The sequence below is a fragment of the Leucopleurus acutus genome (genome assembly GCF_964270905.1).
Source record: "Leucopleurus acutus genome assembly, chromosome: 2".
Lineage (NCBI taxonomy): Eukaryota > Metazoa > Chordata > Mammalia > Artiodactyla > Delphinidae > Leucopleurus > Leucopleurus acutus.
Genome location: NC_139143.1, coordinates 43,983,282 through 43,999,085, shown reverse-complemented (window position 1 = coordinate 43,999,085; position 15,804 = coordinate 43,983,282). Strand labels below are relative to the sequence as shown.

At 35.8% G+C, this 15,804-nt stretch overlaps 1 protein-coding gene across 1 annotated transcript in view; it reads right to left on the bottom strand.

Moving 5' to 3' along the window:
* LOC309957238 (membrane cofactor protein-like) overlaps positions 1-15,804 on the bottom strand; it is a gene marked incomplete at its 5' end in the record, with an annotated part of 54,619 nt that overhangs the window by 28,986 nt on the left and 9,829 nt on the right. The window contains 4 exons of the mRNA XM_082832379.1: positions 4-51; positions 2,213-2,395; positions 8,105-8,302; positions 9,158-9,243. Of these exons, the coding sequence (XP_082688505.1) occupies positions 4-51; positions 2,213-2,395; positions 8,105-8,302; positions 9,158-9,243 (515 nt within the window). The remainder of the gene's footprint in view (positions 1-3; positions 52-2,212; positions 2,396-8,104; positions 8,303-9,157; positions 9,244-15,804) is intronic.

Here is a 15,804-nt window from a genome sequence, read left to right as displayed (position 1 = left end):
AACCTGGATATTTTGCAAGTGGAGTCTTGGTTGGATGAGTAGGCTTGTAACCTGGAAAAATAAATTTGACTCAATTCACCATCCTTGTCAACACAAAATTATGAATTTAATTTTGGTTTTTAATTTTTTTTAAGATTATTTCTCAAAATAAATAATACACATACACTCAGAACTTTGCAATTCTACTCCTGGGTTTAACCTAAATATATATTTGTACAAGTGCATAAGGATGTGTATATAAAATGTTCACTACAACTTTGTATTTTATAATGAAAATCCTAGTAGTTAACTAATTATAAATCATAAAATTTATGTATTCTTTTAAAAGATCCAAGTAGTATATTCCATAATTTTTTTCTTTTTCACTAAGGATTTCTTGGACATTTTTTCATATTAGCACATTTAGATCTGACTTAACACCATTATATGTTGCTACTGATCCTTTTGGTATAGTCTTTCTCTAACTGATGATAAAAAATGATTGACAATCCCATAAGGAGAGTTGACTTTTGATTTTAAAAAAAGATCACTGTAGCTTCTTCTCTTCATAGGCTTTTTCTCACAAACAATTCATATCTTCTTCAAACACTAAACTGTATCAGTGTTTTATAAGTCCTTATGAAATGTTTATGGTCAACTTTCAAAAGAGCATATCAACAAATATAGTATACCACAGTGTATAGGCCCACTAGGACATGGATGGGTCAATGAATATAAATTTCGTATGCAATCTTTATATAACATCCACCAAAAAAACATCTCTTTTCCCACAAAACTTCACAGCACTCACCAAGGTACTGAAGGAGGTTACTGGGTACCAGGTTTACAGGAATTATATAAGGTGTTCTAATTACCATGTTAACATGAATAATCCCCCTCAATCCTTCAAAATATCAGGGCAATAGGAAACAAATTAGATGCCAGTAACTGACATTAGTTTGAGTCATTAGACAACAGGAAACTAGAACCCATAGAAATGATGTTACTTGAGTGAGCAGAGCCACACTAGGACCCTGAATGCAGTCTGCCCAGGTTAATGCTCTTCCCTCTCTTCCTCTTGTCTCTTGCTTCTGCTGCAACTAAAAGGAAGAAGCCAGAGAAAGCAGCCCTGAAATCAGGAATATAATTCCTTCTACCATATCAAAATAGTCTCTCAAGTCTTAAGCAGAGCAGCTAATTAGTAGTCCCTGCCAGAAATCCTCCATTTCATTTCAATAAGTAAGGACTTCTCCTGCCTTTCTGTTGTTATGAAATTTACTTTCTGTTGTCAAATAAAAATGCCCAGTAAAGATACAAATGATATTTGTATGAGGTGGGGAGTGGTAGAAATACTGGTCTTATTCTGGTGACAACAGAAATTTCCCAGTATAAAAAGAACAAAACTGGTTGCAGTCTGGAAAATGAAACATAGTCCTGGACCTGGAAGATACCCTGTGAAGGTGATGCTGTAAGTCATACAAGCTACCTAAGAGCTTTCTAGATGCCAGGCACTGTGCTAAGTGCTTTAAATGGATCCCATTTTGACTTTGTTATCACCCAGTGAGGAAGGCATTAAATCATTTTACATGTAAGTAAATATATTTAAAGTTTACGTAACTTGTCCAAGTTCACACATCTGTTGATATCTGTGGACTATGGCAAATACTTTTAGAATCACTAAGCATAACAACTAAAATGGCTGTAAATATATTCTTCCTCTTTTCATTACTAAAAATGATGAATGAGTGTAAATCACATGAATTTAAAGGATTTTTTTGTAAAATATAAGCAGGAAGTTACTTAATCTGAATGGCTCAAAATTGGGAGTTTTGTATTGAGAGGAATCAGCACTGAAGAACAAACCACATGGGATTACTACTTTCATATCATTTATATGAATTATGGCTTTCATTCTTGACTTATATAGGTAAAAATTCCCATGCTTCGATTTACTCTGAAAAATCATTCCCATCTATTTTTATACATAAAAATACCAAACAAGAGACATTAATATACCTGTGTTCTTTGCTAACAGAATGTGCTAAGACTCTATAAAAACATACAAAATCACAACAGCAGAATTCTATGTAAGTTCTGTCATACATCTCTCATGGAAATGGATACAAGACAGAGTTAAATACAAAGATTTATTTTTTCAATTATTCTTGTCAATGTCAAAGAAATAAAAACTAAAAGACAAAATTTAAAAAAAGGAAAGAGACAACATTTGTACCTTTAATACACTTTGGCATCTCAGGCTCCCAAGTATTATTACCACCACAGAACACTAGGTTGCTGCCATTAAGGTAAAAACCCTGGAGGCATTCAAATATCACCACTGCTTGGTAGGAAAATTTTTTTCTACTTCCTGATACCATTATTCCATGTTCGAGTACCGGACGTTCACATTTGACCACTGAAAATTGGAGAAATTCCAGAATTAATAAAAAGCTGCTTTCACACAGGACCAGAAAAACTAGTGCAAAGTAGTAATTTCCAGTGGGAAGAAAAAGCCAAGGAATGAAAGGCAAGATGTTAATTGAAAACAAAAAAAGACTTTATTTGTGCATCTGAATTTCAGGCAAATGGATTTAGAGAAACTTAATAACGTTTTTTCACCTAGAACAGACTGTCATTATACTTTATTGGCTTTCCTACATTTTTTTCCATTACAAGTCTTGAGAAAGTGTGACTACCAGGTACAAATTCAGGGCAAGTTCAAAACTTTTGATACTTTTGATACTCTTTAGCTCTAGGATTTTTTCTAAGGTCATGCTGACACTAATTACAGTACCCTGCTCTTTTAGAAAGGTAGCAAAGACTTTTTTGAGAAGGTAATATTTGAGTTCGATTTTAAAAGTTGAAAAGAAGCTAGCCAGGCAAAATGCTCAGCCCTCACACCAGTGTACTCTGGTGTTTCCCATTCTACTCTACTTCTCCAAAGTAAAATACAGGTCGTGACCCTCTAGATTGACTTCAATATCTGTGAATGTGTTTTGCAGAATTCGGAAAAAAAAAACACTGAAAAACACTGGGCTGAGCAGAGAGTTCAAGAGGATATCTTATGAGATTAAATCTGAGCAATAGATAAGGGCCAGATAATATACAGACTTTTAAACCAGAATAGTGTTCTTCCTCCTTTCCTGTGGATCTGAATTTCCATCAAGTATCACATCATTTCTGTTCAGCCAGGAGAACTTCTTTATCAATTCTTGTGTTCAGGTTGGCTGATGACAAATTCCCCAAACTTTTGTTTATCTGAAACTGTTTTTTATTTATTTCACCTTCAGTTTTGGAAGATTTCTCCTTGACAGTGAATTCAAGGTTAAGTGTTTTATTTTTCTTTCAGCACATTAGCAGAGATTATTGTCTTCTCATCTCCACAGTTCCTTAAGAGACATCAGCTGTCATTCTTAACGTGGGTAACGGGGAGATGGGGGTGGGTGGGTGTGTCCTCAATATAATACCTTTTTTCCCTGGCTCCCTTTTCTTTTATTTTTTGTTTTCAGTAGTTTTAACATGATGTATTTAGTTTGGTGGAGGTTTCTTGGTAAAATTAAAGTTTTTACTTATCCTGCTAGGGTCACTGAATTTCTTGTACCTGTAGGGTTATTGTTTTGGATCAAATTTGAAATATTTTGGCCCGTGTTTATTCAAATAATTTTCTGTATTCCTCTCCCTCCTCTCTGAAACTTCAATTACATGTATATTTGACTGCTTGCATTGCCACATTTTTTATTTTAATTTCAGCCATTCTAATAGTTGGTTAGTGGTATCTCATTGTGATTTTAAATTACATTCCTGTAATTACTAATGATATTGAGCAACTTTTCATGTACTTTTTGCCATCTACATATCACATTTGGTGAAATATGTCTATTACTAATTTTTGCTCATTTAAAAAAACTGTTTTCTTATTATTGTGTTTTGAGGGTTCTTCCTATATAATAGATACAAGCAAATTATTAGATACGTACTTTGAAAATATTTTCTCCCCATCTATTGCTTTTAGTTGTTGTTCTCTTAATAATATCTTCTGCAGTCCAGAAATTTTGAGTTTGGAGTATCCAATTTATTATTTTTTTCTTTAAAGCATCATGCTTTATGGGTTGTATTAGAGAAATCTTTGGCTAGGTCACAAATATTTTCTGTGTTTTCTTGTAAAAGTGTTCTGGTTGTAGGTTTCATATGTATGTCTATGCTTCATTTTGAATAAATGTTTCCATATGGTGCTAACATGGGCTGAGGTTCTTTTTTTTTTTATAGCATATGGGTGTTCAATTGTGCTGGTACCATTTGTTGAAAAAATTGTTCCCCACTGAATTGTCTGTATACCTGTGAAAATCAACTGGACATATTTACAAGGGTCTGATCCTGGACTCACTATTTTGTTTATTGCTCTATATATCTATCCTTTCACCACTACCAAACTGTCTTGCTTATATGCCTTATAGTATGCTTTATACTAAGTCTTGACAGCAGGTAGAGTACATCCTCCAGTTCATTTTCAAAAACTGTTTAACTATTCTAGCTCTTTTGTCTTTCCATATAAATTTCAGAATCAGTTTGTCAATTTATACAAAAAGGTTTACTGGGGTTTCTATTGGGATTATGTCGAATTTATAGATCAATTATAATGAATTTACACCTTTGTTATTTTGAGTCTTCCATTTCATGGCCAATGTATATCCCTTTATTTATTAAGGTCTTTAATTTCCTTTATTAGTGTTTAGTGGTTTATACCATCTAAATCTTTCATATATGTTAGTTAGATTTATATGCAAGCATTTTGTGTTTTGGATTTGCAAATAGTTGTTGTAAATAAAACTTTCAGTAATGATTTATTGCTAGTATGTAGACATACGATTGATTTCTGTATGTTGATCTTATATTTTGCAACCTTGCTAAAACATCAGTCTTTGGAATTTTCTACATAGACAATCATGTTATAAATGAATACAGACTATTTTATTTCTTTCATTCCAATGTATGTATGCTTATTTCTTTCTCTTGCCTTATTGCAGTGAGTGGGACCTCCAGTGCAATGCTGAATAGAGTAATGAATGTAGACATACTTCCTTTCTTCCTACCTTGGGGGGAAAGAAAGTAGGTTTTTACTATTAAGCATAATGTTAGTTGTGCGATTTTCGTATGTACCTTTTATCAGGTTGATATAGTTAGTTCCATTCTGTTCCTAGTTTGCTAAGTTTTACCATAAAAAGATGATGAATTCTGTCAACTGCTTTTTTTTGCATCTATTAAGATGATCATATATTTTTTCATTATAGTCTTTTGACATGGTAAATAACACTGATTAATTTTAAAATCTGAACCAATCTTGCATTTATGGAATAAATCTTACTTGGCTATAATGTATTCTTATTTTTATATATAGCAGGATTTTTTTTCTTTTTTTTTTTTAATTGGAGTAAAACTGCTTTACAATGTTGTGTTAGTTTCTGCAGTACAATGAAAAGGGACGAAATTGGGTCATTTGTAGAGATGTGGATGGACCTAGAGTCTGTTATACAGAGTGAAGTGAGCCAGAAAGAGAAAAACAAATATCGTATATTTGTTTTTGGAATATGTGGAATCTAGAAAAATGGTACAGATGAACCTATTTGTAGGGCAGGAATAGAGACATAGACGTATAGCAGGATTTGATTTGTTGATATTTTGTTGAAAAGTTCTATATTCAATAAGGATATTGTTTACAATTTTCTTTCAATGTTTTTGTCTGGTTTTAGTAACAAGTAATGTCCCCATGAAGTGAGTTGAGAAACATTTCCTCCTCTTATATTTCTTGAACAGTTTGTGTAGAGGTGCTATTATTTATATCTGCAATGTGTGGTAGAATTAATTCCCCAAGGAGGCCATCTGGGCCTCAGTTCTCACTGTGGGAAGGTTTTTAACTACAAATTATATCTCCTTAATAGGTATAAGACTATTTAGGTTAGCTATATATTCATGTGAAGATATTTCGGTATTTTTTTGTCTTTCAAGGAATTTGTCAATTTTATTTCAGTTGTCAAATTTATAGGCATAAAGATGTAATATTACAACTATCATCATTGTAATATTTTTTAATATCCATTTAAATGTCTGAAGAATAGTGTTGTCCTCTTTTTCATTCTTTTAAAAAAATTATTTTATTTAATTTATTTATTTTGCAGTACACGGGCGTCTCGCTGTTGTGGAGCACAGGCTCCGGATGCGCAGGCCCAGCGGCCATGGCTCGCAGGCCCAGCGGCCATGACTCACGGTCCCAGCCACTCCGCTGCATGTGGGATCCTCCCGGACCGGGGCACGAACCCGTGTCCCCTGCATCGGCAGGCGGACTCTCAACCACTGTGCCACCAGGGAAGCCCCGAAAAATTTATTTTTTTAATACAACTTTTTTTTTTTAAAGGAGATGGTGGGGGTAGGAGTTTATTAATTAATTTATTTATTTTTGCTGTGTTGGGTCTTCGTTTCTGTGCAAGGACTTTCTCTAGTTGTGGCAAGCGGGGGCCACTCTTCATCGCGGTGTGCGGAGGCCTCTCACTATCGCGGCCTCTCTTGTTGCGGAGCACAGTCTCCAGATGCACAGGCTCAGTAGTTGTGGCTCACAGGCCTACTTGCTCCGCGGCATGTGGGATCCTCCCAGACCAGGGCTCGAACCCGTGTCCCCTGCATTAGCAGGAAGATTCTCAAACACTGCGCCACCAGAGAAGCCCCTAATACAACTTTTAAAGGTTACATTCTATTTACAGTTATTACAAAATATTGGCTATATTCCTCGTGTTGTGCAATACATCCTTGTAGCCTATCTTATACCCAATAGTTTGTACCTTCCACGCCCACACTCCCATATTGCCCCTCCTCACTGGTGACCACTAGTTTGCTCTCTATATCTGTGAGTCTGCTTCTTTTTTGTTATATTTACTACTTTGTTGTATTTTTTAGATTCCACATATAAATGATATCATACAGTATTTGTCTTTCTCTGTCTGACTTATTAAATACCTTTTTCTTTCTTGTCAGCCTAGTTATAGCTTTATCTATTTTATTGATCTTCCCCAAGAACCAGGGGTTTGTTTCACTGGTTTTCTCTATTATTTTCTCTTCACAATTTCATTGATTTCTCTCTAACTTTATGATCATCTTATGTCTCCTTATTTTGAGTTTGCTCTTCTTTTTTTAGTTTTTTAAGGTGGAAGCTTAGATTGTTGATTTGAGACTTTTATTTTTTTCTAACACAAGTATTTCATGCTATAAATTTCCCTTTAAGCAATGCTTTTGTTGTTATCACACAAATTTTGATATTTTGATGTATTGTGTTTTTCATTTTTACTCAATTCAAAACACTGTCTAACTTCCCTTGTTACTTCATCTTTGACTCATGGGTTAGTAAGGAGTGCCTTTCATAATTTTCAAGTATTTGTGAATTTTCTAGATTAGCCCTGTTTTAATGTCTATGTTTATTCCATTGTGAACAGATAATGCACTTAATGATTTCAATTCTTTGGAATGTGCTAAAAATAATCTTATTGCCTAGAATATGAGCTACCCTAGAGAATGTCCCATGTGCACTTGAAAAGAGTAAATATTATCCTGTTATTCAGTGGTTTTCTTCCAAGAATCAAATCCCCTCTAGCATCTCCTTGCTTTATGTCACTCTCTAGTGCCTTAAATATTGTTTTAAAGATATATTTTGTTCAGAGTTTATCATTCTTATCAATGAGAAGCTTAGCTTTTAAAAATTTCTCTACCATTATTTGTAGCCAGAACTCTCAGACATCTTGCAATATAAGAAAAAACTTAATTTTGAGGCAGGATGTGTTGAGTTTTTCAGTTCTTTCAAGCAAAAATATCCTAATACACACACACACACACACACACACACACACACACACACACAATTAGTTCACACTGTGTAAATTGTAATGTCAAGAACATCTGGTGTGAGGGGTGGGAAACCTCACAACTAGAAATATTTTCTGTTCGATTTGGCCTAAATTAGATTAGAAGTCAATTTAACCGGAGAAAGAAACATATATGACTGTTTCACTTATAGGTAAAACTATTTACGAAGTGTTCCACAGTATTTACAAATGACGAAGGAAACAAATGGAAACATTATTACCTTTGCACAGAGGAGCAGCACTACTCCATTTGCCAGGTCCAGAACAAATAAGCTGTCTCTCTCCAACAAGCGAATATTCATCTGATCCATTTGAAGGATTACAACTATAAGTTACTAATTCATTATATTCAAATATATTCCTGTAGCTATTGGTGTGTTTTCCATGTTTTATTTCTGGAGGTCGTCCACAAAAAATCTCTTAAAAAGGGGTAAAAAGAGAAAATAAAGGTAAAGGGAAGGTGAAGGAGTAAGACAGCATCAGAAAAGTCCTATGAACTACCTTCAGTAAGTTCTTTAACATATGATTTCTAGAAGTTAGTTGTGAATCCTTTATCCATTTAGAGGAGAGTTTCCATGAGAAAATGTGTTATCCCAAATTCAAATCATGTAGAAATAAACTTTTAAGAACCAAACTCATTTTCTTAAATACCTATATAAAGTACCTATATGAAATACCTATATTTATCTATAAGGATATGCTAAGTTTTGTTCTAATCATCATAAGAGATGGAAATTTAATGAGAAAATATGCTTGTGATTAAAAATAAAATTCACTGCTAGCTAAGAAATGCATATTTGTAATTTTAAAACATATCCATTCACTCCATCCATGGTTCACACTAATACCAAGATATGGTCTTATTTCACTGTCATCCTTGTAAGTTTATGGTGAAATTTTCCAGAATCTACAAATTGGGTGATTTTGCCACAGACTGAATCCAGACAGCTTCCTTTAAGCCAGATATTGAAGAGATTTTCAAAAATGTAAAACAATGCCACTATTCCCACTGTTGGTTTTGGAAATTTTTAATTTTTTCATAAAAATATGTTGTATATATTAACATGTATTGACTTTACTGTTCCTAAAAATGATTTAATAATTAACTATTTTAAAAACTTTTGTTTTAATTCCAATATAATGAATACCAATAGACATAACCCACATAAAGAAAAGCTCTTTGGAATCGTTGTTGATTTAACAGCATAAACAGGTCCTGAAGCCAAAAAGTTTGAAAATTCCTAATCTAAATTCTAAAGTGAGAATTTACTTACTTTCACAATGTGGTATCTTATCACTCCAATGCACATTCCCTCCAATACGGTTACAAGTTAGAATGCTTTTTCCTCTTAAGTAATAACTAAATGAAAAAAGAAAAGGTTACTGTTTCTTTAACAGCACATAATACTGAAAATTTTTATATGGTTGTTTTTCTGTACTACAGTAGTTTGAGGGAGAAGTTTCTTAAATGACATGATATAATGAAAGTGCTAACCAAATCTGCAATTTTAATCAAATAGAGCTTCTGCATGTGGACACACACTGTCCAACAGCAAAATGTCGAAATTACTATCACGCCTGTCAGTGTGGCCTCTTCACCATCTCTGGCAAATGCACCACGCATTCACTTCTATGCTTTTGCTCACACCATTCTGCTCAGCAAGGACTGAGCAGAGAGATCAGGCCCTAGAGCTTGCCTGCCTGGATTCGAGACCCAGCTCCATGAATGACTTGTTATTTAAGCTTTGGAAAGTCTCTTACTGTTCCTCTTGCTCAATTTCCTCATCTATGTAAAAGAGATAATAGTACATACATCATGGGGTTGTTTTGAGAATAAGTTAGCATCTGACACATAGTGAGTACTAGGTAAGTTTTAGTTCTTTTTAATATTCTTTAGATCAGAATATCTTTCCAGGAATAGCTTGGGAATATTACTTAATGAAATCTTCTCTGATGATTTAAACTCACAGTACTCTCTTCTTCTGGATTCTCATTGTAATGATCATAAATAATGGCATGTATTTGGCACTTCTTATTTACTATTTTGATTTAATATATTATGTTAGTATATATTGTGTTTCTAACCAGGCTACAACTTTTTTTGAGAAGAGTCTATGCTTTAAGTTTTTGGTACCTCTCAAAGTACCTAATAGGCTCTCTATATCTATGACAGGATGTTCTAATATTTTTACTTGATCAGTTTAAAAATAATCAGTGAAACTGCTTGTACAAGGTTCAAGTTGACTTTTCTATTAAGCTGTACTCATTTTCTGTACATTAGTGTTTTAGGAGAGGATTTTGGGAAGGTGGTAGAGTTGGAAGCTCTAGGAATCTGTCACCATAACTAGACAAAAACTGCAATGGCAGAATCTGTCTGATGTCACTGTTTTGGAACTCTGGAGTCTGTTGAAGGCTTGCAAGTTCTAGAGGAAAACTCAGACAGGTAAATTGCATTAATTTCAGCCCGTTTCAGCTCTTAGGAAAACAGCAGCAACTTATCCCTACCCTCAGCAGTGTGGCAGGCAACTGTGCGTGTGCTCCTGAAGCAGCTTACACACAGGTTACAGGAGGTACAATAGCGAAAAAGACTGTCTTCCAAGTACCAAGGATCTGTACTCTGATTGCTGACTGCTATTTCTGATCACAGAAAGTGGTGGCAGCCATTGTTGTCACACCTCGCCGACTCTTGCAAGCCCTTTCCTTGTTGGTTGAAGTGACTTACATGGGATTTAAAGATCCAACAACATTTGCTTCCACCTTCATTTTTCATGTTTCCACTCTCAGAAGCCAGGCACTAAAGACTAGGACATTCAAAAACAACTGCATATGTAGGGAAATTTAGAAAGCGAGTGTGCATGTTCAGGGAAAAAACACAGAAACAGCCTGAGAAGGCCTTCAGTTTACATCTCAGGTGATCCCTGCCACAGAAACATGATACAAAAATCAATAAACAAAAACAATAACAAAAACTGCAATGTCTAGGGAAAGGGGAGAATCTGATTTCCAGGGTGACCACATTATTAGATTCCAATGTCCAATATTCCACAAAAATTCACCAGACATACAAAGAAACAGGAAAGTGTGGTCCATTCAGAATAAAAAAACAAATGAACAGAAACTGTTCCTGAAAAATATCTGATGATAGATATATTAGATAAAGACATCAAAATATCTTAAAGATGCTCAAAGAACTAAAGAAAGACTTGGAGAAAGTCAAGAAAATGATGTGTGAACAAAATGGAAGTATCATAAGGAGCTAGAAAACCTAAAAAGGAACCAAAAAGAAATTGTGGAGCTTAAAAGTACAATACCTGGTATTAAAAATTCAATAGAGGGATTAAAGGCAAATTTGAGCTGCAGAAGGATCAGTGAACATGAATATAGAATGGTGGAAGTTACTGAGTCTGAGGAACAGAAAGGAAAAAGAGTGAAGAAAAGTGAGCAGAGCCTAAAGGACCTGTGTGATATCATCAAGTGGATCAACCTACACAGCGTGGGAGTCTCAGAGGGAGAAGAGAGATAGAAAGGGGCAGAGAGAATATTTAAAAAAAATAATGGTGAGCAACTTTGCAAATTTGATGAAAGACACAAATATAAACATCCAAGAAGCTCAACAACCCCCAGGTAAAATGAACTTAAAGACATCAACACTAAGTCACATAATAACCAAACTTTCAAAAGACAAAGACAGAGTGGCTAAGATGGCAGAGTAGAAGGACCCTAAGCTCACCTCCTCTCACAAGAACACCAAAATCATAACAATCTATAGAGCAATCATCATTGAAAAAGACTGAAACCTACTAGAAAAGATCCCCTACAGCTAAAGACATAAAGATGGAACCACAAGGAGACTGGTAGAAGGGGCAGCCTTGCAATATAATTAAATCCCATACCCCACAGTGGGCACCCCACAAACTGGAGAATAATTATATTACAGAGATTCTCCCACAGGAGTGAATTCTGAGCCCCACGTGAGGCCCCACAGCCCAGGGGTCCAGCACTGGGAAGAGGAACTCCCAGAGCATTTGGCTTTGAAGGCCAGTGGGGCTTGATTGCAGGAGCTCCACAGGATTGGGGAAAATAGAGATTTCACTCTTAAAGGGTGCACAAAAAAGTCTCAAACACACCAAAGGACCAAAGGTAAAAGCAGTAACTTCATAGGAGCCTGGGCCGGAGCTACCTATTCATCTTGGAGGGTCTCCTAGGGAAGTGGAGGCAGCTGTGGCTCACTCTGGGGATATAGACATTGCGGCAGATATATCAGGGGATTCATTTGTGTGAGTTCTCCCAGAGGCTGATACTTTGGCACCAAGACCTGGCCCCACCCAACAGCCTGTAGGCTCCAGTGCTGGGACATCTCAGGCCAAACAACAAACTGGGAGGGGATACACCCCTACCCATGAGCAGACAGGCTGCTTAAAGACTTCCTGAGTCCACAGCCACCTCTAAACACACCCCTAGACATGGCCCTGCCCACCAGAGGACCAAAACCCAGCTCCAACAGTTAGGGGGCAGACACCAGAAGCAAGAAAATACAGTCCTGCAACCTGCAAGCCAAGTCTGCAAATGCAGGCCAGATACTACCCTGGGACCAGCTGGCCCCTGGCCCTTGGGTGATGAGAGGGGAGTGCACTGCTGGGATGCATAGGATGTCTCCTACAGAGGGTCACTTCTCTAAGGCCAAAAAAAAAGTAACCAACCTACCACATACATAAAAATACAAATAGCAATTTAGAGAAAATGAAGCAACAGAGGAATATGTTTCAGATGAAGGAACAAGATAAAACCCCAGAAGAACTAAGTGACATGGAGATAGGCAATCTACCCAAGAAAGAGTTCAGAGTAATGATAGTAAAGATGATCAAAGAACTCGGGCAGAGAATGGATGCACGGAATGAAAAATTAGAAGTTTTTAACAAAGAATTAGAAAATATAAAGAACAACCAAACAGAATTAAAGAATACAATAACTGAAATGAAAAATACACTAGAAGGTATCAATAGTAGAGTAAATGAGATGGAAGAACTGATTAGTGAGGTGGAAGACAGAGTAGTGGAAATCACTGCCACTGAAGAGAAAAAAAAATGAAAAGGAATGAGGACAGTTCAAGAGACTTCTGGGACAACATCAAGCATGCTAATATTTGCATTATCAGGGTCCCAGAAGGAGAAGAGAGAGAGAGAAAGGACCTGAGAAAATATTTGAAAAGATAATTGCTGAAAACTTCTCTAACCTGGGGAAGGAAACAGTCACCCAAGTCCAGAAGTGCAGAGAGTCCCATACAGGATTAACCCACAGAGGAATACACCATGACACAGTGTAATCAAAATGATGAAAATTAAAGATAAAGAGAGAATATTAAAAGCAACAAGGGAAAAGCAACAAGTAACATACAAGAGAACTCCCATAAGGCTATCAACTGATTTTTCAGCAGAAACTCTGCAGGTCAGAAAGGAGTGGCAATGATATACTTAAAGTGATGAAAGACAAAAACCTACAACTAAGAATCCTCTACCCAGCAATGCTCCCATTCAGACTTCATGGAGAAATCAACAGCTTTACAGACAAGCAAAAGCTAAAATAATTCAGTATTACCAAACCAACTTTACAACAAATGATAAAGAACTTCTCTAGGTGGAAAAGCAAAGGCCACAAATAGAAACAAGAAAATTATAAAATGGAAAAGCTCACTGGTAAAGGCAAACTTACAAGAAAGGTAGGAAATCATCCACACACAAAGCTAGTAGGGAGGTTAAAAGATGCAAATAGTAAAAATCATTTGTATCCACAATAAGCAGTTAAGGGCTACACAAAACAATTAGATGTAAAATATAAAATCAAAAACAGTAATTGTCAAAAATCTATAATAGATATACATACAAAAAGAAAAAGGAATCCAAACATAACATTAAAGATAGTCATCACAAGAGTAGAGAATGAAAGAAGGGGAAAGAAAAAGACCTACAAAAACAAAAACCAATTAACAAAATGGCAATAGGAACATACTTATCTATAATTACCTTAAATGTAAATAGACTAAATGCTCCAAGCAAAAGACAGACTGGCTGAATGGTTACAAAAACAAGACTAATATATACACTGCCTACAAGAGACTCACTTCAGATCTGGAGACACATACAGACTGATAGTGAGGAAATGGAAAAAGTATTCCATGCAAATGGAAATCAAAAGAAAGTCAGAGTTGCAATACTTATGTCAGACAAAAATGGACTTTAATAAAGACGGTTACAAGAGACAAAGACACTACATAATGAGCAAAGGATCAGTAGAAGAAGAAGATTATAACAATTGTAAATATATATGCACCCAACATAGGAGCACCTCAATATATAAGGCAAGGGCTAACAGCCATAAAGCAAAAATTGACAGTAACACAATGATAGTAGGGGACCTTAACACTCCACTTACATCAATGGACAGATCATCCAGACAGAAAATCAATAAGGAAACACAGGTAACACCCATCCTTCTGAAACTATTCCAAAAAACTGCAGAGGAAAGAACTCTTCCAAACTTGTTCTCTGAGGCCACCATCACCCTGATACCAAAACCAGACAAAGATATCACACAAAAAAGAAATTTATAGGTCAATATCACTGATGAAAATAGATGCAAAAATCCTCAGCAAAATACCAGCAAACCAATTCCAAAAATACGTTAAAAGGATCATACATCATGATCTAGTGGGATTTATCACAGGGAGGCAAGGATTTTCAATATTCACAAATCAATCAATGTGATTGATCAATGTGATACAGCATATTAACAAATTGAAGGATAAAAACCATGTGATCCTCTCAACAGATGCAGACAAACTTTTTATAAAATTCAACATCCATTTATGATAAAAACTCTTCAGAAAGTAGGCATAGAGGAAACATAGCTCAACATAATAAAGGCCATATATGACAAACCCACATCATACTCAATGGTGAAAAGCTGAAAGCATTTCCTCTAAGATCTGGAACAGTACAAGGAGGCCCACTCTCACCACTTTTATTCAGCATAGTTTTGGAAGTCCTAGCCACAGGAAGCAGAAAAGAAAAAGAAGTAAAGGAATCCAAATTGGAAAAGAAGTAAAACTGTCACTGTTTGCAGATGACATGATGTTATACATAGAAAATCCTAAAGACACTACCAGAAAACTACTAGAGCTCATAAATGAATCTGGTAAAGTTGCTGAATACAAAATTAATATACAGAAATCTGTTTCACTTCTATACACTAACAACGAAAGATGAGAAACAGAAATTAAGGAAACAATCCCATTTACCACTGCATCAAAAAGAATAAAATATCTAGAAATAAACTTACCTAAGGAGGCAAAAGACCTGTACTCTGAAAACTATAAGACACTGATGAAAGAAACTGAAGATGACACAAACAGATGGAGAGATATCCCATGTTCTTGGATTGGGAGAATCAGCATTGTCAAAATGACTATACTACCCAAGGCAATCTACAGATTCAATACAATGGCATTTTTCACAGAACTAGAACGAAATATTTTTAAATTTGTATGGAAACACAAAAGACTCCTATTAGCCAAAACACTCTTGAGAAAGAAGAATGGAGCAGGAGGAATCATGCTCCCTGACTTCAGACTATACAATAAAGCAACAGTCATCAAAACAGTATGGTACTGGCAGAAAAGCCAGACATATAAATCAATGGAGCATGATAGAAAGCCCATAAATAAACCCATACACTGATGGTCAATTAATCTATGACAAAGGAGGCAAGAATAGACAATGGAGAAAAGACAGTCAACAAGTGGTGCTGAGAAAACTGGACAGCTGGGCTTCCCTGGTGGCGCAGTGGTTGAGAGTCCGCCTGCCGATGCAGGGGACACGGGTTCGTGCCCCGGTCCGGGAAGATCCCACATGCCGCGGAGCGTCTG